General features: G+C 38.2%; 2 protein-coding genes across 3 annotated transcripts in view; one reads left to right on the top strand and one right to left on the bottom strand.

The window, feature by feature from the left end:
* FRMPD2 (FERM and PDZ domain containing 2) overlaps positions 1 to 16,176 on the top strand; it is a 52,549-nt gene extending 36,373 nt beyond the window's left edge. Inside the window, exons 16-32 of the mRNA XM_054515609.1 lie at positions 831 to 987; positions 1,811 to 2,021; positions 2,897 to 3,000; positions 3,989 to 4,087; positions 5,154 to 5,261; positions 5,381 to 5,497; positions 5,965 to 6,197; positions 6,758 to 6,862; positions 7,816 to 7,909; positions 8,334 to 8,419; positions 8,613 to 8,760; positions 9,756 to 9,970; positions 10,832 to 10,930; positions 12,100 to 12,464; positions 14,875 to 15,160; positions 16,041 to 16,122; positions 16,172 to 16,176. Of these exons, the coding sequence (XP_054371584.1) occupies positions 831 to 987; positions 1,811 to 2,021; positions 2,897 to 3,000; positions 3,989 to 4,087; positions 5,154 to 5,261; positions 5,381 to 5,497; positions 5,965 to 6,197; positions 6,758 to 6,862; positions 7,816 to 7,909; positions 8,334 to 8,419; positions 8,613 to 8,760; positions 9,756 to 9,970; positions 10,832 to 10,930; positions 12,100 to 12,464; positions 14,875 to 15,160; positions 16,041 to 16,122; positions 16,172 to 16,176 (2,514 nt within the window). The remainder of the gene's footprint in view (positions 1 to 830; positions 988 to 1,810; positions 2,022 to 2,896; positions 3,001 to 3,988; positions 4,088 to 5,153; positions 5,262 to 5,380; positions 5,498 to 5,964; positions 6,198 to 6,757; positions 6,863 to 7,815; positions 7,910 to 8,333; positions 8,420 to 8,612; positions 8,761 to 9,755; positions 9,971 to 10,831; positions 10,931 to 12,099; positions 12,465 to 14,874; positions 15,161 to 16,040; positions 16,123 to 16,171) is intronic.
* Positions 1 to 25,610, bottom strand: part of MAPK8 (mitogen-activated protein kinase 8) — a 119,108-nt gene that overhangs the window by 73,980 nt on the left and 19,518 nt on the right. The window contains exon 1 of one of the 2 annotated variants that reach the window (XM_036385463.2): positions 1,623 to 1,658. The exons of the other annotated variant lie outside the window; for it this stretch is intronic. The gene's annotated coding sequence lies outside the window, so the exon portion shown is untranslated. Of the gene's footprint in view, positions 1 to 1,622; positions 1,659 to 25,610 lie in introns of those variants that run through there. 2 annotated transcript variants of the gene reach the window in all.

Raw genomic sequence — 25,610 nt, 5'->3', positions numbered from 1 at the left:
TTGCATTCAGAGCAAGAATTAGATTCACTCTATATGGGCAAGTCCTTTCTGAAGAGAGTTTAAAATCAAAGCTGGATCTGGATGTGCATATGAACATACTGAGTTCTTTGTGAAGTATAGTTCTGCAGTATTTATGCCAAGGCCAAAGACAAATTACCATGAAACTGTATAATCTGGTGCTGACTATTACAGAGACTATGCCAAATCTCTCCACAGCATATTCCATATCCATTCCTTTCTTGTCTTTACTGCTCTTTTCTTCTGTTTTTATGCCTACATCAGGTCATGGGATGATGTCTTCCACTTTCCAGATCTCATTATTCCTGCCCTCATCTCTTAGTATATTAAAGACTGTTAACAAATTAGTATTGGTGATAAGATTGTGACCCATTTCTAAATGGGATTTTGACATTAGACGTATATCAATGTACTGTTGTACAGTTTAGGTGTCAAACTGGATCACACATTTCCCAGCTTGTTTGCTCTCCAAAAATGGTCCTTCGCCCCCTTGAAGATATGTTCCTTTTCATATTAAATTTGTTTAACAATTTTAACATCTGTAGGGCCAAATTTTGCATTTTTAGCAACCTGCTATCACTGCATTCAATGTCCTAAGGTTCTTGACTTTTGACAGAGAAGAGTTCTGATCCCAATGACAGACACCTTGCTTACAAGTGCTGAATTTACAACAGGCATTTACTGAAAACAAAAGGGATGCAGTCAGGCATAAATACAACTGAACAAACCAACAAGATGATATAAATGAACTGTCAGTGCCTCAGTGTAATGACTGATATATAAAGCAACCTCTGCTTTTTTTTCCTCTTCAGAGAAAAAAATTCATGATTGAAAGCAGTTTCAGTGGTAAGAAACACACCTTCATTACTGATACAGCAAAGACGTGTAAATACCTACTGGACCTCTGCTCTGCCCAGCACAAATTCAATGCACAGATGAATTCTAGGCAACTTCGTCAAACTTCATCAGGTATATTTTCAGCTCATGTTTATGCTAGTCTGTATCAAGCCATGTTTTTGTTTTATTTTTCAATGTGTCTCCAATTTCCTGCTCTCTCTTCATCCTCCAAGTCCCCTCTCGAGCCTACCAAATGAGAACCTAAATAAATTAATATCTTCTTCAGCACCACCTTGTTTCAGAAGAATGAAATCTTTTAGAGGACAGATTTTTATATAGCAGAGCCCAGGCATCATTAAGCAAGTAGTAGATTTCACAGAAAGGTAGAAAACTGGACAGCAAGTGTTACCACCAAGATGGTCCCCATTTGGCTTCACTTCTGCAAACAATTCAGCTCCTTGGTGTCTCTCTGAACTTTGGAGACCACACGTTCCTAGAGTTCCTGTCTTCCCAGATATAAATATGCTGGAGTGGAAGGCCTGTGAAGAATGAGAAACTACTAACCTGGATAATTCAGGCTCTGAAAGACAGACGTTTCTTATACACCAATCATTTACAAAATACACTTCACAGAAATATTCAGGTTTAAATTATATAGGGTTGTACAGTTCACCTGTCTTTGTGGAAAATGCATTTGTAGTATAATTCACAGACATTTAACCTAAATGCAGCATATACTTTTTATGAAAGAAACTCCTTCTACTCACCCAAGGCCTAGGCACCCTCAAGGATAAAAGAACCAATATATCTGTAATATAAAGGATAAAAGAACAAATATAGCTGTAATTTTTTCCTGGCATATTCAAAAGATTTAATTTAAATTTCCTTTAAGCTTAAAAAATGCAATAATATCAGTGGATTTATCTTTGCTTCCCTTCTCTTGCTTCTCATTCAGAGGACAGTAAATTTGTGGAAATAGACAAATCGAATTCTGCATATGCAGCTCAGCATGAACACCTTGCCCTTATTCAGAGACTGTCTCGCTCAGAGAATGTGCTCTATGGAGCAAACCTGGAAAACCTGTCTGCTGGGATGATGAGCAAATCTTGTGACAACCTCAGTGTGGAAACCAACAATAGGACTAGACACAAAAGCAATCTTGGCAGGTAGGTTTGCCTTTTCTCTCTGAACATGTGTAAGACTCAGGCATAAACTATTTTTTTTTACAGTTCTCATTGTGGTCACACCAAAAGGTCTGGGGCTCCTTGATGCCAGCAGTAGTGCAAATGCAGGCAGGAAGTTAGTAGACTGAGAGAGAACTTGAAAAAGAGTGACATTTAAATTTGTACCAGACTCAAGAGGAAACCACTAATTGGGTTATGAGGAAGTATAAAAATGAGGAAGAATAAATGTAAAATCTTCAATGTCTGTGTATCTTCACTGGAAATTACAGTATGTGAATTAAAAAACCATCAGGAGCTGGTTTTGATCAGGAATGCAGAGATCATTACTTAGTTGATTCCTCCATGTCCAAATGTGCAATTCATAGGGAGCAGTGCAAGAACTTCTCCCTCTTTGTTTTGGTGCATTCATCTGTGTAGGTGGTTACTATAGCTGCACAGCCTCAAGATGAATTCTAGTGCCTTTTAGAGTACTAAGAGTTAGAATAGAGTCGAGGAGAACATGAACTACCAGAAAAACTTTCAGACTTGGTTTTGTCTAAATGGACTAAATGAATGATGGGGAAGCTATGTTGTGTTTTCCTGATACCTGCACTCAGCTCAGAACAAAACACAGGAGGAATAAGTCATGATGAGAGGTCCAATGGCAGCTGTTATTTGGAAGTAAATGCTGGCAAGGATAAACTACTTCTCCCCTAAAATGAAATATGTCCCAGAAATCAGAATACTCATTGAAAGGCTATAAGCCTGTGCATTCCCAATTCGGCTCTGACAGACTAATGACAATGAAGAGTGCTAAATACCACTAAATACCACTGCTGACTTTTTATTGTAACACAGTCTTCCTTCCTGCCCTGCAGATCTCTGTCAGGGCTATCCCAGTCAGAAATGCACATCAATTCGAATGGAAAGCAAAGGAGTTATGATTTTCTCTCTATCCATTCAACTCAGAACACCATCAGTGGTGAGTATAATAATCATAAAGAGAGACAGTACCCTTCCATGTTTATTGTTTCAATAGAAGGAGACCAACATGTATTTTGCTTACAGTTTAAAGACTATCTTTTTTTCCTTCTAGTCCTGGAAATTAGTCCAGAGTTTAGCAAGACAAGCTGTTTTCTTCCCCTTAACTCCCACTTTGCATCAGGTTCAGTGGTAAGGGACTTGGTGATAAAATGATTCTATAATGGTGCCTAATGCTCTACAGAGATGTAGCTCAGTACACCCAGAGACTCTTGCATGGGACAATATCCCTGTGCTCAGAGGTCATTGTTTGGTTCAAAACTGAGATCTACAACTCAATAAATAATGCATGAGACAGCATAGGCTCCAGGTCTTTACTCTGCTCTTGCACTTGCATGATACTAAGGACTGAATATCTAATTTTCTGTCAGAAGCCAGATTGCATGCACATGGGGAGCCAATCAATGGAACATGAAACTATGCTTATCTGGTTAGTCTATTTAAAAATTAGAAGAGTACTATAAACACACTGTGGCAATTGCCCAATGTTAAGCAGTCACCGTTGCAATCAGTGTTGGTTGGATTGCACCTTCAAGTCCCACAGGGCCTAAGGCTAGAGCCCACAGGAGATTTTGTGTTCAAATCACCCTCAGGTTCAATGGGCACTACATGCTTGACTCTTTAAATATTCTAATCTTAATAAAAACATTGCAGAAAAACATATATAACATATATTCTCCCAGAAAGGAACACTGTAGGACGAGATCACACAGCTCTGTACAGAGATTTTTCGAAAGAATGAAAACTTCTGAACACTTGTTTGAGCTTCCTTCCAGAACTATATTGATTCAAAGTAACAGCAATTTTGAAGTCAAGGATAAAACACATATTAATTTTGAAGCTTCAGTTTTGCATAATACATGAATATTCCCAGCATGCTGTACTCCTAGCATTAATCTACATTTATTCTAGCGGTTTTGTTTCTGCAGCACCTGGATCACCAGCCACCCAAAAGGAAGTTTTGCTAAGTGGTCTAGAAAGAGAAATCATATGTGTCAGCCTAAAACGTGACCCTAAGAATGGATTTGGTAAGTAAGGAACATAAATGTTATGTTTGTTACTGGGACTATCAGGTCCTGGTGCTAACACTGATGATTGCTGACTCAGGCTGGGCAAGACTGTAAACTCCTTTAGTCCATTTATTCTTCTTATAGAGTAAGAGTAACAATCTTTGTGAAGGACTCAGAATTTCCAGGACTGAAAAGGACTAAGAACAAAAATCAAGACCATTACATTGTCAGAGGATTAAATAAGGCGACAGAGACCAAAGGAACCAAGTGCTAAGAGTAGATTGAGAAAACCATGGTTTTAGTTTTGTATCTGAAATACACATGTACTGATTTTATTTATCTTAGACCTTTCAGGGGGTGCCTGTGAGGGTGCAAAATATTTACACCAACTTTGCATAAATGTTTCCCAACTTTTTGTTATATAATACCTTAATCATACTGTATCGAGTTCTTGTGGATGAGTTCAGAAGTTCAGACCATCAGGTTTTACAAATGACCATTAATACAATTAAAAATCAAATTTATAAATGGTTCAGGTCTGTGTGTAATATCCTAATCCCAAATTCAACTATTACAGAAGTGAGAAGTATATATTTCAACAGTCAGAGTTAGGATAGTGAAACTAAACTACTGAACATAGATTTCATTTTCTTAGATCTCTTACATTAGAAGTTCACATGGCCCACCTCAGGTTTCCTGTTTGCATGATGTAGAATGATGTTCAAATTTATCTCATGAGCTTTTATACCATTTCCCTCCTGCAGGTGTTAAATGCTGCAGGTCCACCTAGTTCATGACTCATGAAATAAAGTAGTTAAGAGTCTCTAAAAGTACTGAGCCAGGAAAACGTTGTTATTGGGAAATTATATCTAAGTAGTGATCAAAGTCACCAGCACACTTTAATTATAATGTAAGTTTAAAGCTCTCCCAAGTCAAGACCTTGATGCTCTGTAAATCAAAGCTCCCCATCCTTCAGATCATGTACAAAAGGTATGCCACTGGAGTAAGAGCCTTTTGTGCTCCTAAGATTCATATTTTTTAATACTGCCAGTGTTTGCATTCTCATGCTATCTTGTTTTTGCAGGTTTTGTAATTATTGGAGGAGAAAATGTAGGAAAATTAGACCTCGGTATCTTTATCGCTTCAATTATCCCTGGGGGACCTGCAGACAGAGCTGGAAATATCAAACCAGGTCATTTTCTGTACTTTTTAATTAGAATTAAAATACTTGCATAGTTTAAAGTTAGCTACTCTGGATTTATTTCCTTATTTAGACGTGCTTTCTCTTGCTTTTATCTTTTTTTTCTTAAGGAGGACGACTCATCTCTGTGAATAATATTAGTCTTGAGGGTGTTTCATTTAATACTGCAGTTAAAATCATACAGAACTCTCCCGATGAAGTGGAGCTCATCATCTCCCAACCCAAAGGTACAAAGGCAAAGGCCTCTGTTGGCTCTGGGATGCTAATGGTTAACTCAGGACACTCATCTCTAATGGGCACTGGGATGTAGTACTACATTCCTGCTACTGACTGCCACTTAGAACAACCATACACTAAAATAGTCAACTTCTGGTAGGTATCATGTGATGTCTCTGCTACATCAGTCTGAAAAAATCTATTATGGGCTGCCTCGCTGAACACAAAAGAAATTTTGACATTTCTTTCTCTGACAGAGAGGCATAGTCCTCTGCATTGAGGAAGCGAACACATTTCTGAACACCTACAATAGCAATGCTCCATTTTACATTGACTAACTCATTTTACAGATCTGATTTCACAATCAGATGAAATAAGAAGTTACTCTGTCCTCTTGTGCTGGGTTACAATAATATTTTTCTTCAAGTTTACTTGCTACTTGCATTCAACAATGTCTTATTTTGATATGGCCTTACAGACATGTATGAAGAAGGATTAAATGAAGAAAAGAATCTATCAAGAGGAAACAGCACTAGTGGATCTGAGATCTCTTGTGTAGATAGTGGGAGAAAAAAGATTCAGGATTGTCATACAGCTCTCCCCAAAGAACAGGACACAAATACAGAACTTGAGAAGACTCTCTCTTGGAATTTAGCATCAAAATTGGGCCCTAGGATTCCAGTTTCTTCAGCTAATAGCCTGGATATAGAGGTAACTGAGTTTTGATGCTGCTCAGTAATGTTACACCCAGTACACAACATACAACAACATACCAGATACATGTAGAAGGGAAAGTCACTGTGAAGGAAAGGAGATAGAAAAACTTGAAATAAATTACATTGGAAATGTCAAAATGATGGACGTGTCTAAAATATGTGAATAAATGGGGAAACTGTTCTACAAAACGTTTTAAAAATTCTCCTTCCTTTTCCAGAGGAGGGACAAAGTTTTGATTATTTTCTTGCAATCTTTTAAGTTTTCAAACCAGGCCCAGAACATGCCATGTCTAATATCCTGCTTCTGGATATCCTCCCTATATATACTCAGGTTATGTGCATTTAGACAGATTGCATTTTGAGTAGCATTAGCTTAAGCTTCCAATAATATCAGAGATATAAATGGTATCGCTCCAGGTTTATAGTGACATCAGGATCAAGCCTTTTACATCTTCTGAAATGCTCTCTTCATTTTTTTTTTAATTCCTTCCCCTCCCCCCTTCCTTTTTAAACCAAAATGCTGTAATCTCATTAAAGTTTTTATTTTTGATACAGGCAGCTGATTCTTCCCACTTACCATCTCCATCAGAAACCAACTCAAAGGAAGTCTACACGGTGGAGCTTCTTAAAGAAGATGGGACTTTTGGAATCAGTGTGACTGCAAGTGTCACTGTTATTCTTTAATTGTCTGTCAAATTGTTACCTGACTGAGAACAAAGACAGAAGATAGGCTGATAACAGAAACTGTTAGCATGGCACATTGTGAACCTAAGTGTCCACTGGCTGACACAGAATGCATGAAGCACTGTCTCTGCTCATTGCCTGGTTCTTACCCACACCATCTGGGAAAGAAGTGTCCTGGCATAAAGCCCGTGCCAGTACAAACCCCTTTTGTCCTGACTTGATTTGAGAACAAAACCTACCACTGAAAGCAGAGTTTGGTCAGGGAGGACTAGAGAAGGTCAGGGGGGACTAGAGAAGAAATGTCTGCCGCATTTGGATAACAAGTCCTTGTCCTAGCTATTTAATTTGAATTTACCCCTCCAGGCTGAGATATCTCTACAGTCTTTGCTGAAATGGAATGTGAAGCAACAGTCATTTCATTGCCTGCAGAAGAAATTAAGGGCCATTTTTTTCATCTGAATTTGGCCAGGGGATGTAGATGGACAGAATATGATTCTTAGGTTAATCTGAAATTTCTCTGAGTGCTCAAGTTCAGGTCCATGTTTAATATATTGTCCAAAAGATTAGTAATTGAAGAATGGATATTGCACAGCTTAGAAGCTGAGCTATAGCGTAACTGAAAGATGCAAGACCATTTTATGTGAGCATAGGGAGAAATTTATGAACATTTAGTAAATATTTTTATATAGTCACATTGAAATACATTGCATTTTTCTGAGAAAATAAGATTACTGCCTATGGAAGTATATTACAACTAGATGGGGTTTTAGAGTAATGGGGTTTGGAATAATATCCTCTTCCCTTTTCCCCAATATTTAAAGAAGAAAGCAATTCCTGTAGCAGTTACTTTGCAATGCATGTGTAAGTTGCTTTGATGTTTACCACAGGAAGGATATATGAAGACTCTAATCTGTGGGCATGTTTTGCAGGGTGGAATTAACACCAGTGTGCGTCATGGTGGGATATATGTGAAGTCAATTATTCCCAGGGGACCAGCAGATAAGGATGGACAAATAAAGATAGGTAACATGTTCGTGTGGACAATGAAATACATTTGGGATTGGAGGTGCTACAACTGCAAAGTGTAATATATGGTCCATCATTCCTCAGCCTGTCCCTGTACTACATGTAGGGATCCCACTAAAAATCAGAAGCCTCACACCAACACTGTAGAGTAACCTTCTGTGGCTGCCATCAGGTTAGTGACTCTGACACCATTGTTACTGCGCTAACCAGATGCTATCACTGCATTTACTTACAGAATACCCTGGAATGCTTTAGCTGCTGGTTATAGAGTGCTGTGCAGCAAGCAGTATTGCTTTCCTATGAATTATTATTAATTTGACACATGTAAGCATGAAGACCTATTGTAACATGGGCAGCCTCAAGGTTTACACCTTCTGAACCTGAACATCAAAGCAACTGGATGTTCTTTTTTTTACCTCAGGTGATCGTCTGCTGGAAGTAGATGGCATCAGCCTCTGTGGCATCACCCACAAACAGGCTGTGGAACACCTGAAGAAATCTGGCCAGGTTTGTACAACAGCAGAGGTCAATAAGATACACAGTACACTAAACTGGACTTAGTATGAAGCACAGTAGTCAAGCTTGGCCAAAAGAACCATACCCCCCCTCTGCTCCAAGTCCATTCCTCTAAACAGAAAAGTACAAAGACTTAGGACTCACTGTGTCCTGTGTAACTGGAACCTCTTTATCACTGTTTTAGGTTGCCAGACTGATTCTAGAAAGGGGAAACTACCAATTGGCAGAGCCTTGTCTGACTGCTAATGACAGAAAGGAGGACCAATGTGCAGTTGTTTCTGTGGCAACACCCCTCACAGATGGCACCAAGGACTGCTGCTTTTTGACAGATGGTAAGTGATAAAGAAGGAACTCAGGGTGACTTCCTACGATGTGTGGGAAAGGAATGAATGAAAATAATTCTATGAAATTCCTTTGGGTTGGAAGGAAAACTGTATACTGAATAAAATTATGATAGTCAATATTAATGACATAATAAAAAATCAATTCTGAAAAATATATTTCTAATGTTCATAGAGTTATAGTGGCTAGATCTAGCTGAATTTTCCCTAGGCATCAATACTGTATCTCAGCCTTTGTGAGACTGGGCTGGCAAGGGAACACCCCTGTCTGTACTCCACAGCAGTCTCAGGCAGGAAGCAGCTGTGTGGATGTGGCCAGGCTGTTACCCAGGGAGAGCCTCAGCAGCACAGCTGCTGATGCTGTGACAGTGATGAAGCTGGAGGGAACTGGAGACTGCCATCACTTAATTTCTCAAAAGCACAAGATTTAGAGATCACTTACACAGAATTTAGCCAACAAATAAATGCTGTATCTTTTACTGAAGGTTGTCTCATAAACACCAAGTCTGAACCATACTTTTCCATGGGGCAGTTACTCCTCTTCACTGGAATTCAGCTACAAGCATGGTGTTCGGGAAAGGCCTGATCTCTCATTCTTGCCTGAAAAGAGCAATAGCTCCAATTCCAGCTTATGCTGTTAGTGCAAGACCTAAACTAACTACAGAATAGTAAAATCTATGCAACACTCACAGAAGAACATCAGAAAAAGATAGCATGTGAATCTCTTTATGTTGGTACAAAAAGCTTTTGGTACCAGACTGCGAGCACATGGTGGAATATATTCCAGTTCTCCCTATTCTGACTGTGAGATTTCAAAGACTTTCATAAGATAGAGGAACACCTAAACCTCTTTTTGACTTTATTATTAGTAGATCTACCTCTGCAGCACACAAGTAAAAAGTCTTTTGAGAGTATAGTTTATATTGACTCCTAGGGGGTACATATGCCATGGTTCCCACTTTTTTCCCAATCTCTGATTTGAGCAGATAACACATTTGAAGTGAAATTAACAAAGAATTCTGGAGGCCTTGGATTTAGTGTTCTGCAGACGGAAGGAGATGCTTGTAAACACCTTGGAGGAGCTATTGTCAGGATCAAAAGACTGTTTCCAGGGCAGCCAGCTGAAGAGAATGGAGAAATCGAAGTTGGAGATGTCATTTTAGCAGTGAATGGGAAACCTCTCAAAGGGCTCCTGTACCAGGTAGCAGGAAGTGTTATTACTGGGGCTCCATCTGGGTAACAGGTTAATAAAGACATTTAAACTTAATTATCACCAGAGGGAGGCAGAATTTGCATATAATTAATCTGATTTCTGCATAGATTCTTCTCTAGAACTCCTATGTAGAATTTCCTTTCTAAATGAATTCTGACAGCGAATTTCGTCTGCTGTTTAATTTCTAAGTTTCTACCATTAATGTATGAATTCTATTGTTAGATGCACACCAGTTGTTAATTAGTTGGAATCTTTGTTGCTTTTATGCATGATTGGAACAATTTTACCCTGTGGTCATTTGTGCTTTGTAATGTCATGCTAAATATAATGCCCCAGATTCAAATTTCTACCAAGATTGGTAAGTCCTGTGTAAGTTTTTAACCTGGAATGAGAAATTCTATACTCAGTTAAGAAACTAAATGGTAATGGCCTACATGTGGATTTATTTTTCTTAATTGGAATATGGCAGTTTGGGGAGCTATGCTGAAATAATTGACCAAAGATGTTACTGCCACACGTGGTTTGAATGAATTTTCCTGAAAATTCTGTTTTCTTCAAGAAAAGAAATAACTAATTAACCTAAACCTATTATGCCTGATGGCGAAGTGCAAGTTTGTAAATAGAACTGACTTACTTTAGATGCATGTCCACCTATAAACTATGGTCCATTTGTATGACAATCCTTCAGTGGTGAATATTGGCCCTCATACCTCTGGTATTTGTGCTGAGAGGCATAAATACCAGAAATGTAGCATTCATAATAAAACTTCTCTCCATCTCAGTTAGTAAAATGACATGTAAGATTTAGTCTGTCCCATCAGAAATGTAACATTCCTTCTTTCTGTTTAGGATGTCCTGCACTTGTTAAGAGGAGCTCCTCGAGAAGTTACACTGCTACTTTGCAGACCACCAAAAGGTGTTCTTCCAGAAATAGAGCAAATTGCCCTGGTAAGGCAAAGCTTCTGACAGAAACTTGCTTCTGTAAACCTGCAAAGACACTACTACATTTTCTATCCAGTCTTGAATAAGGCAACTTTCCCTTTTCTCCAAGGCCCTCTATTCCATTTCTTTCCCTTCCTGGTTTCAACTCAGCCTGCAAAGTTCAACTTATAGTTTCTTAGCAACCAAAATAATACAAATCTGGCAGACATTAAACATATTTAGCCTAGTCCAACAACTTCTGAGTTGCTGTACTATCATTGGAGTGAAACAGCACGTACCCAAGCAGGTCTTCTATTGGTGCTTCTAAAAATGCTCTACCAGATCCTCAGCCAGAAACTACAGATATTCTGAAATGCAGCTATTTTAACTCCCCAAAGTGAGAAGAAAATAAAGAATTTTTCCTATCCAGACTATGTCTTAATGAAGTTAAAAAACTGGAATAATAGTTTCAACTGGTTATTCAGGTTCTTATTGATAGTTAGCAGAATCTACAGGGGGAAAACCAAAACACAAACAAACAAAAAATATCCCCAAACCATAGACACTGCAGAGACTAAAACATGGCCATTAGATGTGCTAGCATTATTACTCCTGCTTCTTGAAGACACCTCATGGACAGTACTCTTGTAAGGAAAATGCATTAGCACTACTCTTGCTCCATTCAGAATGGCCCACTGATGGTTGCCATCCCACTAGGATTTATAGCACCCACAGGCAGACAGAAATGACAGTCAGAACCATCTCCAGATATCAAACTGACGCCAGCTGCTCTGCTGCAGTGTGCCCTTGGCTGATTTCTATGGTCAGTCACATGGGAGTCAAGTCTGGAAGCTACTTCCATGGAATGAAGAGAGTATAGACACAACATTGAGGCATGATATCAACAGATATATTAAAAAAGAACCTCTAGCAAATAATTCATTGGGAAAAGAGATTTGGTGTTGTAGTTTTGATTGGAACTCTTGTAGAATGTGAAAAATAAACATTAAGACAAAAGTGTTATTTGGTAAGAGAGTACCTTCTATTTTTTCTCTCCTTCCTTCCTTCCAGCTACTATTTGGTATTTTCCCATTCAGAAGCTTGTTAATATTGCTTTTTCAAAACATTTTGCTCTTGAAGGAAAAAATATGGGAGATTAAAAAGGAGTTACACTAACCTTTCTGGTTTTTTAATAGACTCCAGCACCATCTCCAATCAAGGACTTTGTGGCAGAAATTCCAGGCAGCACAGGGGCAGGAAACAGTATGGATCAATCTACCAGTGATGGAGATAGCTCCTCTCCAGACCTTGAAGACTGCCTTGATTCTCCAGCGGGAGAAGATTTCAGTGAGCCACCTGAGGATGACAGCTCAGCTTACGAAGAGCAGGAAGCTGAGTTTCAAGAGAAACCCATACAGAAACTCCCAACTTCCAGAGAAAGTTTCTATAAGCATCTTTGGAAGATTCATCAAGAAGCTTCCAGTTCTGAAGTCTTCCACTCCCTAGAGGAGGAAGTGAAGCAGAACTGCTACTCACCATGTGAGTTTGGACAGGCCAAAAGGTAGGGAGTACCAAAATCTGTTCTGCAGCCTTTCCTTTGACTCTTAGAACTTTGAAAGGTAATTGCTTAGGTTTAAGTACAGGGCTCTCTGCTTCTAATCACTCCTGATTACTGAAGATTTTGTTTTATTATCTTATTCTGACTCACCTAATCTGCTTTCCCTATTTACTCTCATCTTATTAGAATTTTGCATAAGTCTGCATTGAGAGTTCTGCACCACTGTAATCATTTATGCTGCTCAGCTGAAGGTGGTTGCCATTTGAAATCAGTGGAAGGATACCTGTTCACCTAAACAGGAAACAAATACTTTTTTAAATGATTATATGATCTTTTGCTTTCATTTTTTTCAGAGTTGACTTAAATAGGCACCAATTTTTTTTCTTATTGTGTGATCTCTTTATTTCAAATTTTTTCATAGGAAATAAAAACACCTCAGAAGAAAAACTGTGATCAAGGAGGGAAAAAAGGGGTTACTTTATGTTTTCTGGTCTGCAGAAGCCAATAGAACCCCTGAGCCAGAGGAATTATACAATAAAATGTAGTGCAAATGGACTTAGTCTCCTTTTACACTCCTTTGGATATATCAGACACTGTCACACAGAAGACAATTCATTCAATTTTCATCATCTTTTCTAGTGCAAAAAAGTAGAAATTATCAGAACAGAAAGGATTGATACAAAGACAAATTGAAAGTCTTCTAGAGGCCTTTAATTTACAGCTTTAGTAATTTTATTGAGAATCTAATTTCTATTTCCCCATACAGTCACTTGAAAGGATTTTGTTACTTTTGACCCTCACCAAGCACAGCCCCAGACAGTTGTCTCTGGGGAGTGACAGCACTACCTGACAGTGCAAGCCAAGTGGGATCAGAGTGGCAGCTCATAATTTTATCATCTCTTTGTCAAGTGCAGAAACTTCACTCAGTTCATGAATGAAGCTCCTGCTTAATTATCTGCTTCTATACTTCTGAGAGTAAAATCAGCAGAAATATGTCTGCAGCAAACATATTTGCCAAGACATAATACAGATTCAACAAAACTAAGTTTATTGTGGGAAAATACCAATTCCAAGAAAAATTTTGGATTCTTTCCAAAAAGGAAGTTCTAAATGAATGTTTTTGTTTGATACATTTTCAGTATCATCTAGTATCAGCTTTTGCATTTTTAAAAGGAAGCCAGAGAAGTTTAGGATGCCATGCATTTTAAACAATATTTAAAATATAATATCAATTTAAATCCTTCCAGCTAAAACCACACAAAATCCCCAGAAGGAAATAGGCATTAATAAAGGACTTCCTTTTGATTAATGAAGAAATTTCTCCAGATTACTCAAAATATTTCATGCAAATGTATAAATTTTCTGATAAGAATTTTACAGCGATCTTCTGTGATTTCATACAGGACATAGAATTTATTTTAATTTTAGTTGTCTATGTTTGCTTGGGAGACAATGGACAGTTCACTTCCATGAAAGAGCAAAAGATCCTGGCTGACATAGATGTGAATATGCCATTTTAGGTGTTTTTAAGATGAATTAATGTTTAGCAATATTTCAATAAGGATTGATATGAAGAAAACATACTTTAAAAAAAACGTGTTTCTAGCATTTCTATGAGCTTTAATGGTAAATTTTTGGGAGACAATGCCAGAGCTGTCTACTCAGGCTCATGAAGGACAACAGCCAAAACTATTAAACACAGCATTTATGATTACAGTTTGGGCTTGAACGTCAAAAGTGCTGAATATTTTGTCTGCAGTAAAGTGGAACATAATCAATAATAATTTTAATTCAATTAATTTAATAAGTCCATTGGTGGTTTTCAGACAACTCATATGCTTCAAGGCAAGCATAAGAATAAAGGCAAGCTTACAAAGAGGAGTAAGGACTTCTTTTCATGAAGAAACAGGAACCACTTCATATTTCATGTTTCTTGTCTGTGCCCAGTTACCAAGGAAAGACGTGTAGAAGCCAGAAATATGGCTGGCATTCCTTTTCCCAGAAAAATGCTAATATGAAAATTGTAGTGGTATTTTAATGTCCATATTGCTTACCAGAAAAGTTAATGAATTTGTTTATGGAAGATTAAATAATTAATGGTCTGGGCTTTGTCCAATTATTCTTTTTGAGAAGCAACCAAAGTACTAATTAATGCCTTAAAAAATTAAAAGAGTGCAAGATTTTGCAAAGGTAAATAATGAAAGCTTTTTAATCTTTCAAGTAGCTTTGCAAAATATTGATTGCTTATTTGTTTTTATACTAACATTGGAGGATTCAGACAGCAATTCAATATCATAACTAGTAATTCAGTTAAAATGAAAATAAGGTAATGCATAAACAGTAGACTTTTCAGTGGCCATCTAATAAAGCATATGGAGGAAAACCCCAGCACTGCAATCTTTTTATTTTCCAGCCACGTATTTAATAAGAGTCATGATGACCTATTGAACACAAAATGTATGCCTGAAACTCTCTCTCTAACCCCTATTGATGAAGAGTATCTCACTGTCAGCTCAATGTCTGTGACCTCACTTCCACGAGGAGGAAGCTCCAAGACAGACTCTGCGACCCCGCAGCCACGTGTTTGTGGTCCCTCGTCATCATCCCTGCCTGCCAGAGAGACACATGACAGTGACAATGAATGGGAAGACTTGGAGGAACCAGAGGAAGAGAAGGAAGAAAATGAAGACTGCATTCAGGTATGTCATGGGCATCAAATTACCAACTGGTAGAACACAAGGGAAAAGAAACAATTTTAAGAACGTTACAGTCTTAAACATTAATTTTAACCCATTTTCTATGCTATTTTCACATGACTTTTTTTTTTTTTTTTCCTGAATATCCACAATCTTCAAATAAAGCAGACCTTCCACTATGCCCAGCTCTCCAGAATTCTTAACCATTTGCCTTAAGGGTACTTCTTTTTTCTTGACATCTTACTATTTCTCCAACTTTCCAAAATTCTGCATTATTATTCTCAGTATACAAAGGCCTAAAAGCTGTCTAGTAGCTTCTAAAATTAACTGGAGTCATCTACTTGGGTTTTTTCTGCCATGTTTCAAGGCCATGCAGAAAATCACTTTGTTACAGCGATATTGCTGTAATGTCCTGATAAGAAAGTATGATTCTTGTGCTAATTACTATTCAAAATATAAGGCTCAGTCCTGCCAAATGCTGAACATCTTGCATTCCTACGACACTAATGAGCTCTGAATTCCTACTAATTTGAGAGCACTGTGGACAAAATTTAGCTCCAGGCATTTCCTTCAGTGGGACAGCAATAGCAATAACAACAGTGATCTTTGCACCCTGCTATCACAATGCTTGTCAGCTCAGAGGCCTCCAAGCCTTTCTTTACACATTCCAAATGCCTAATCCCAGATCCTGGTGGCATTCTCTGCTTTACTAGGCCCCGTAAGTCAAACATGAACCTCCACAATTCTGGGATATGACAGAACACCTTTTACACACTCTTGTACCATCTGAGGATCTGATTCCTACCTGCATATAAAAATTATGGAATATGTTACTGAAGCAAGAGAAAAGCCTACATCAAAAAACCTGTGCTTGTTTTAACAGGAAATGGAGATCTTTGTGACTTTGACAAAGTCAGAGAACAATGGCTATGGATTCTCTGTAGTTCTTAACAAAATGGACACCTGCTTGTATGTTGATGAAATCTTGAATGATCCTGCCCTTTCTGATGGAAGATTGAGAAGGGGAGACAGAATCATTATGGTACAGTAATTTTTTGAGTTTATGCAGAGGAGAAAATATTTGCAGATCAATATTATTCAGCTTTGGCATTCTTTGTTTAGTATCACCCATTTATCATGTATTAAGTATGTTAATAAATAATATAATAAATCTAATTCTGCTGACCTCAATTGGATAAATCTCAGGCTGAATAGATTGTATGATGAGGAAAAATAAAGTGAATCTAGGAGCATTCAAGACAAGTGAAACGTTAAATGCCTTCCCAATTAAATGACATAAACTGAATTACTGTAATAAGGTGATAGGTGACACACAAAGGATGCAGGAATTATGTCCCTTGTAATGTAATAACAAAACCTTTTTTCAGCCTGGTTCATGTTCAATTTTTTGCATAAGACCCTCTTCCTTGTTTTGCGCAACAAGACCTTGAATTTCAATGGGAAAAAAAGCTATTTTTATTAAAGCTCTGCATTCAGAAAAATAAAAGTTCAAAAAAGAAATATAATTGCAATCTTAATTGTTAAATGTATTGACATTAAATACTACGGAAAAGCAATAAGAAGGAAGTGAAAACTGATTTAAGTTCATATGCAAAATTCAGAGTAGAGGGAGAAGTAAATGATGGTCAATGAGACTTATGACATGATTTTACTGGTTTGTCATTTAGGTGAATGGAATTGATGTCACATCTTTACCATGCAATGAAGTCCTGACTTTACTGCAAAGCTCTCCTCCAGATCTGCGCCTTGTGGTTGGCCGTGCCGACAGTGACCCACGTCCTTCAGTTAGGCCAGATGAGATTCCTGAAATTACTCTCACAAAGGGTGCTGATGGACAGCTAGGTGTGTAATAAATGCTGTATTTGCTATTTTGGGCAGGAATGACAGCATGAGATAATCATAAGCAAATGTGCTCTAGGATCAGTATGACCCAAACTGACCTTGATACCTTTATGCTCTTCATCATCACCCATGACCGAGGCATGAGAGCTTTTTTTTGGGGGAACACCTAAGAGGGAAGACTAATATCTCTTCTTAGACTAATGAAGGCAGCTGGAAAAACTGTCTTAGCATTATCACCCCATTAACTGAAGCTTCTGGCAGATTTCCATTATCATATTTTTATGTTACTTATATATATAAGTTTTAGGTAGTTGGATAATATTGTCTATTAACTGCAGAGATGCATAAAGAGCTATTTGGAGGGAAAGAAAAAAATTGAAGAAAAGGTAAAGTTTAAGAAGGATAACCCACAGGTTGAGACTACAGCTTGCTATTCAAAAAATCTCCATTTGAATCCTTGTCTCACCACAGACACAAGGCTTAATCTACAAACAATACAAACAATAAAAGAAATCCCCACAATGTGAGTATCTTGATATTTCTGTAGCATGTTATGAGTACTGCACACAGATAAAACTGTAGACTCAGGAAACAGTATGGCTATATGTGCTCATGTACAGCATCCTGTTTCCAGGTAGGAACTAGTTAGTTCAGAGATTCCTTGAGTGTAGTTTGCACTGTGTAGGTCCCTCCTCAGCTGTTGTAGGCCTCCTTTCCCATGGCACCCTGAAGACTGCAAGGCATTTAAATGTGCAGGTAATGAGGGAGCTGCTGCTATGCAGCTCAGTGTCCTATTGCAATGACTATTGAACATCAGGGGAAATAAAGCACTAGGAAAGCACTGAAACACAGAGATAGACACCACCATTTAAGTTTTTCCATACTTTTTTTTAACATCTAATGGCACTTCACTCTTTCAGTCCAGCTTATAAATCCCATTTTACTGGGGCAAGACTGTTATTTACAATGTCAGTGATTTCTTCAGCCTGTCTTTCAGTGACTCACATTTATTCCACTTTCAGTCACTGACAGTGAAATTCAAAACACTCTGCCACAAAAGATGCTTTCTCTGCATTATTCTAGGCTTGAAGCTGACAGGAGGAGCTGGAAGCAAGTTACAAGGTATTTATGTGCTAGACATAGTGCCTGGCTCTCCTGCCAGTGTGGAAGGCAGTTTGCAGCCACGAGATCAGATTCTTTACATCTGTGGACTGTGCACTGAGGGCATTAGCCTGGATGATGCAGTGAGAGTGTGTGAAGCTGCCACCCAGAATGTTCAAATCAAAGCCACAAGGTAAATCTGAGCATACTTCATCCTAATGCTGAAGCAGGTTTCTAAATTTTACATCAACAAGTCAGACCACACAAAACCAAAAAATGCTTTATCTCAAAGGTCTGAATGTTGCAAGTAAGTAACATTCATAAGACATCTTAACTCCTTGTAATTAAAACTAACATAGCAAGTACAAGTAGACTCATATAAGACAAATGAGAACTCTTCAAATTTCATCATCCAAAACCAAATGTGAAGCCTTTAACTGAGGCTGAGCAACATTTTCATATGTCTTGTTCTCTAGGGAAAATCTTTGTGTTTCCATCACTAGTGTGAACTTTCCCTTTATAATCTCAGATTCACAACTACAAGGAAGAAACTATTTCTGATCAGAAATTTTGAGATAATTCTAACAGCCAAAACATTTTAGAAAGGTACTAAAAATGCAGCATTTAACCTGCAGCATGACCAGAAAGTCTTTCCAGACCTGAACAATAACTGGCTGTAAAGGAATTTTCTCATCAGTTCATGGCTGCACTTTTGATTCATTGTGTTCTACAGTCTGATATCACACCAGCTCAGGTCCTGGACTGATGCAGAAATAGCTTCCAAAGATCTCAGAGGAACGGTAAAATATTAACTCAAAGCATGTGAGTAACTGAGTTATGTAACCAGAGCCTGTGAAAGAATGGCTGTCACAGCTATCTTAACATAGTTCAAACTTCTATTACTGTTTTATTAACTTGTGCTTATCTAACAGAAGAAGAAACTGCTGCCTCATTATACATCTTGCTGTACAACAAGTTAGTAGCAGCATCTCCTGATTGTCAGAATTTACAAACTAAGGAGCTAAACAGAAATAGGATAAAAGAACTTACGAAAGAGCATTCCCACTTTATACAGGGGGTAACGAAAGCTGAATTCAAAATGGACCAAAAAGCAGCTCTGTATTGAGCCAGGTGATTTAACATGCTTATTTTTTCCCCAACACATTTCAATAAAATGTTTCCCTACAGTCAAATATTTTCATATACTGATATCAATTCTCTTTAGAAAAGTACCGCTAACAAAATTATAGAAGGATAACTACTATTTAGACAAGTGAATTTCTAAAAATAATTTTCATATGTGCTTTACAAAGCATGCAGCTTAATGGCTCACATATTTCACTTTTTCTGCCCCCAGAAATGGCAATCCAGTGGTTCCTATAGAGCAGGAAAATAGTAAGTAAGGCTAATGTTTTTGGGTTTTAGTTCAAAACTTGCTGATTTTGAAGAAAAGCATAAGGTATTGATTCATTGCATTTAAAACTTATTAACAAATTGTAACTCGCCATTCAGTATTTCTGTTATGGCCATTTTAAGAGTCTGAAGAAAATTTGGTAGCTGTTTAAAGAGAGAAATAAAATGTATAGTTCTCTGTAAAAAAGTAACTTATTACATATTCAGTTTCTTTTTTTTTTAATTTGTTATTAAATAGGAATTTTATGTGGTCATATTTCAACATCTGTTTTGACTGAAACTATTCTATAAGAAGTTTTCCAGTACTTCTTGAGCCACTATTTAATATGAGCCCCTACTTCATAATCTAGACCACCTTTTTAAACTGTTATTAATGAAGTATTTAAAATCAGCAGGCAGCACTAATATCTGTTAGTTAATATAAAAGTATTCCTATAAGGGCATATATTTGATACTCTAACTGATACAAAACTTCAGCCATTATCTGCACCACAAAGATTTGACCAGAATTGCTCCAGGAGCCTAAGGAGTCTGAGTGAGCACAGGCTGCACCTGCACCCCCAGGTGGAAGGAGAGGTATCACATCTAGGTCAGCACATACAAAGGGTGTTAGTCATGCAAGTAATACTTTCAAATGCACATTTGACTGCAGCATTAAGTCAGACCTAACCCCAGTTTCATTTACCTGACTGGATATCTCAATTGTTTTTTGAGTTTTTTTAAAATCATGCAAACATGACTTCAAAAAGTAACTCTGGACCACAATTATTCACATGCCTACACTCATCTGAATACTGGCATATGGTTACCTGAAGAACTTATTCCAAGTCAAGTTAGTGACAGATTTCCTTAGACATGTAGCCATGTGTCTGTTTCTATAAACTGAAGCAATTTTCTACAAGATATGGATAAAGTTATGTGTACTCTCAGTTAATACGATAGAACTAAAGCACAGCAAAGGTGTAGCCTGGTAGGACTTTGCTTACACAGCCTTGTGTGAGCTTTGCAGATTCCAAGATTTCTCAAGACACCTTCAAATAGGTAATGAGACCTGGTCCACCTCTGACAGAGTTATGAATGCTGTACTGGCACAGTGACCTGCCTCTCCTATAAAACAAGATGTGTAAGGTCCTGCACATGGGTCAGAGCAATCCCAAGCATAAACACAGGCTGGGCAGAGAATGGATTGAGAGCAGCCCTGAGAGGACTTGAGGGTGTTGGTTGATGAAGCTAAATATGACTGAGCAATGTGCAATCACAGCCCAGAAATCATATCCTTGGCTGCACCAAGAGCAGTGTGGCCATCAGGTTGAGTGAGGGGATTCTGCCCCACTACTCTGTGAGACCCCACCTGGAGTCCTGCATGCAGCTTTGTGGTCCCCAGCATAAGAAGCACATGGACCTGTTGGAGCAATTTAAAGGGGAGGCCATGAAGATGGTCAGAGGGCTGGAGCACCTCTCCTGTGAAGACAGGCTGGGAGACTTGGAGTTATTCAGCCTGGACAAGAGATGATGCTGGGGAGACCTTACAGCTCCTTCCAGTTCCTAAAGGGATACTGCAGAGAGACTTCTGACAAAGGCTTGTAGTGATAAGACAAGGGGGAATGGCATCAAACTGAAAGAGGGCAGGTTTAGATTAGATGTTAGGGAGAAATTCTTTACTGTGACAGTGGTGTGACACTGGATCAGGTTGCCCAGAGAAGTTGTGGACGCCTCATCCTTGAAAATCTCAGGTCCAGACTGGATGGGGCTTTGAGCAACCTGGTCTAGTGAAAGGTGTCCCTGCTCATGGCAGAGGGTGGGAACCAAATGATCTTTAAGGTCCTTTTAAACCCAAACTGCTCTATGATTCTATGATTCTTCCATTTTATAGGCACTTTAAAAAACCTATACTAATTTTGTATTGGGTTCCATTGCTATTTGGCGTTCCATTTGCTATCATCACTCATAGATTTATTGATAAATCTGTAATAATTTGTTATTAAGAAAGCAAGCCTTCATTTTTATAGGCTTAGTTACAAGAACACATACTAAAATTGCAATTGCAAAAGGTAGCTTTTTTTAAAGTACAGGACGTTAATTATTTTCAATAATTCACACATTAAGAGTACTTTGCGGAAGACAGCTAAGATCAGAATATGATAAAGCAAAACCACAAAAAACTGGGGGGGCTGATAGAGGTGGGAGTGTTCCTTCATCTGCCTGATCATTGCCACATGTCTAGAGTGACTCAGTCTGGTCTCTGATTGTTGTTACAATTTTTAAAATAACAATGGCTAAGATGCAGTAGCTCTGCAATTCATGACTGAAATGTTTATATCTCTGTGCAAATTGGCAAACTTAATCATGCAGTGGTCTCACACTGCTTCATATAGCATCAATATTGGATATTGATACTTGGTTTAATAACCTAAGCAAAGAGTTTACATTCCATGTGTACATGAAGTTTAGCAGGAGGCCTGTCAGAGCAAACATATGTGTTTGTTTTTAGGGTCACCAGCTGAAACAGAGAAAGCCAATATTTCTTTGTCAAATGAAAACTTGAACTCCCAGGAACAGCATCTGCTGCATCAACATGGTAAGAAACTTTGCATTTTTCAATTAAGGTTAGTAAAATTCTGTTCTTTGAAAGAAAAGTAAGTTTATAGGTAATAATGGCATCACCTGGGAAAGATTAACTCTTCATAAAAAATCCTGCCACCCTCAAAGTTTCAGAGAACATTTATGCATTACTGCTCTCCATCTGGTGTCTCTGTAGCATGCAGCTCTTAAAGCTTGTTTTGGAACCTGCTCACAGGGAGGTAAAAAGGTCACAGTGATTCACATTTCAGGAGTTTTAGGCCACATAAATCTGAGGGATTTATTTTGTATTTCAGATATAAAATATAACATGTTTTATTATGTCTCTGAATGAGATTTTGAGTGTTATACTGTAGAGTATTTTACCAGGACAACTATCTAAAAATTGTTGTTGCTTTTTCACAGTGAAACATTTGGAGAAACAAACTGTGATGCTCAGCAGAACACTCCTGATTCTCCAGAATGTAAAGTAAGTGACACTCTGAGGTGTGAGGCGGTTCATCAAGTGAAGTGAGCTATATGGAGAGAGGTTTTTTCAATAGCAGTATTTAAAGCATTTTCTTCCTCTCTTTGAAAACGTGAATATAATGCACTTGGAGAGTGTCCTGTGAGTGTTGAATTGTATTCAGCATTCACAGAGTAGAATGCACTGGGCACTTCCTGGGGAGAGACTCTTCTGTTGCTGTCTTTCAATGCTTAGAAAGAAAGTAGCACAGGAAAAAGACACAGAATGTCACAGCATGGGATTCTGGGGAAAATATGGGCAATTGTGAAACATTTTCCACAACAATCTTTGAAAACTGAGATTAATATGTTTCATTCTGCAATTTTCAGATAGACATTTGAAAATAGAGTAAAATTAGCCAAATCTTTGCAGTATTATGCAGCACTGATATAGACCAATATGGTTTGAATTTGGCAAGAGTAATGCACTTTTAAAGTTATTTATTATTTATTATGAATTCCTGAATACACAGGAATGTTGTTTATTTCCATGAATGTTGTTATTCCCATGCTCAGCATACAATGCTTGGAAATTCTTACAAGCGCCAACATCACTTCTGTTGGTGCAAAGACATGGAAAGTAATTTTAATTGAAATTATCCAAATTGGAACTGATATTTCATGTGAATAGATTAACTATTTTTCTCTTGATTTTGTTTTTTTTTTGCTTTTTTTAAAGTCGTTTCTTGTTAAAATTAGACCTCCAACCTGGCAAAAAAATTGGAAGAATTTTCTCATTTTTGATTATGTCATCACTATTACTGCTTCTTCTGCATGATTTAATCCATGAGGGTTTATCTGTTCAACCTGCAAAAATAATTTACAAGGCTGATATTTGTGGCATTGGAACTAGTCATGCTGCATGTCATAAACATTTCTAGCTTGCTGCTATTTCTGACATAGTACTTGACCCTAAAAAAGCAGCTGATTTTAAAAGCAAATGAAGTGCTAAAGTGAAAGAGATGAGAGTGTTGGGATTACAAGATTAAGATCTAAATTATAGAAAAATAAGAGAATAAACTATGTACTGCATTACTGTCATGCTGGAGCTAAGAATGCCTTATTCGTCAGTTTAGGTGATTTATTTGATATATTATAAAAGGATTACAGAAGTACACATTTCTCTGCTCTTAAGGGGTTATTTTCCCCAGCAGCAATTATTAAACATAGTATGAAAATAAGTATGTTCTATTTTTATTCTGATACATACATGCAGCTCTTATCTTGACTCCTGGAAGCTCTGTAGATCTATTCAAGAGTAGAGTAGGATATATCCTATAATCCACATCAGACAGTAAGGACTGTGGGAATAATGGGAATCTTGGGTAATAAAAATGCAAACAAAATACAGCCCTGAATAAATGCCACTTTTGACTGCATCCTTGTCTATTGTAGGACTTCATTATTAAGATTGAGCTGGAAAAAGCAGAAAATGGAAGTCTAGGATTTGCACTGGTGGGTGGAAAAAATGGCAGGGCTATCCTAATAAAAGCCATCAGCCCAGACAGCAGTGCAGATCTGGATGGGAGACTTCAAGTTGGTGACATCTTACTGAAGGTAATGTTTGCTCTTCATTGCTTTGGCTCACATTTTCTCTACTTTATAATGAGCATCTGTCCAATACAAAGTGGTGCAGGTTGGAAATCCGAGGCTGCTTTGCACAGTGACATGTAGGAGGTGCTGTGCCTTGGCTCCTGGTGGTCAGAGGGTTGTCCTGTGGCCCCTGTGTCTTCCCTGGAGTTCAGCCTCCTGTGGGACTGGGCCTCCCCAGAGCTGGACACCCAGCAGAGGCAGACCCAGAATCACAGAGCAAGCAGCCAAGTGCATCTACTCCTGACTGTAACTGTGCCTGGTGAGGATTCCAGACTAACTTCAGGGAAACCAGAGGTAACTGGCCAGGCATGCAGGTCACAGCTAACCAGGAGCCTACTGGGAAGAACTTCTCATGTAGGTATTATCAAGACAACAAAAACACTAGAATTAGGGTTTTTGAGTGTTTACTTAAAATCTTACTCTCCTAGCCACTCTGCCACGTTTTAATATAAATAATCCTTTTTGTTCCACCAAATTATGTTTTCTTCTCCCCCCATGAGTTTCAAAATTGTTTGATTTTCTGGCTTTCATTTACTTCCATCTCTCTTTCATCGTCTCAATGAAGAATGGGGGAAAGCCCACTTACTATCTCAGACTATAATTCTGTGGTGTCCTGCTGGCAGTCATGGTGTAAAGATAAAGAGGCGAAGGATCAAGTGAGTTAGGAGAGAATGAGAATTCTCTCCCAAAAATGGGAGAAAATGATGACACATGAAGTTCAAAGAAGTTATATGAAGATTTCCCAGGGCTAGGGCTTTGTGTTACAGGAATCTGGAAATACACATCATTGTATTTTTCAGGTGAATGAGACCTTTGTGTCTGGTCTGCCACGCCAAACAGTTACAGATCTGCTGCGCAAGGCACAAGGCACTGTTCAACTCACTGTCTGTCGAAGCCTGGCTTTGCACTGGGCTTATTCAGGCAACCAGGGCAACAGAGCTTCCACTCCAAACACAAAAGCAGAGCCTGGTAAGCAGACACATCCACTCATCATATGACAGAAGTGGGATTATGTGTTGCCTGAATTCAACTTTGGTCTTAGCGAAACAAGTCAATTTTACAGTCAGTCCTGTCTCATAGCTGTAGGTACAAACACATTCTTCACCCTGATTTGCAGCTCTGGCTAAACTGCTCAAGACATAGGACCACAGGGAAGGAATGCCCAAGTGTGTTTTTTAAATCTAGGAACAAAGCTGTAAGATCCTCAAAGATGCTTTAACTCAGTTTAAATTTTTAAGTCATGAATGTTGGTCTGATTTTACCCCATTTTATGCAACTCATTGATGAAATCACAGCCTGGTTTTGGCTCAGTTGCTAAAATACTTCTCCCACAAACTTCACATCCCATCACTCCTACTTATCTTCTAGAAGCACTACACCTCCTGTTCTGTCTGGCAGA

Source organism: Molothrus ater, chromosome 8 (genome assembly GCF_012460135.2).
Source record: "Molothrus ater isolate BHLD 08-10-18 breed brown headed cowbird chromosome 8, BPBGC_Mater_1.1, whole genome shotgun sequence".
Taxonomy (NCBI): domain Eukaryota; kingdom Metazoa; phylum Chordata; class Aves; order Passeriformes; family Icteridae; genus Molothrus; species Molothrus ater.
This window is presented reverse-complemented; position numbering and strand designations above follow the sequence as displayed.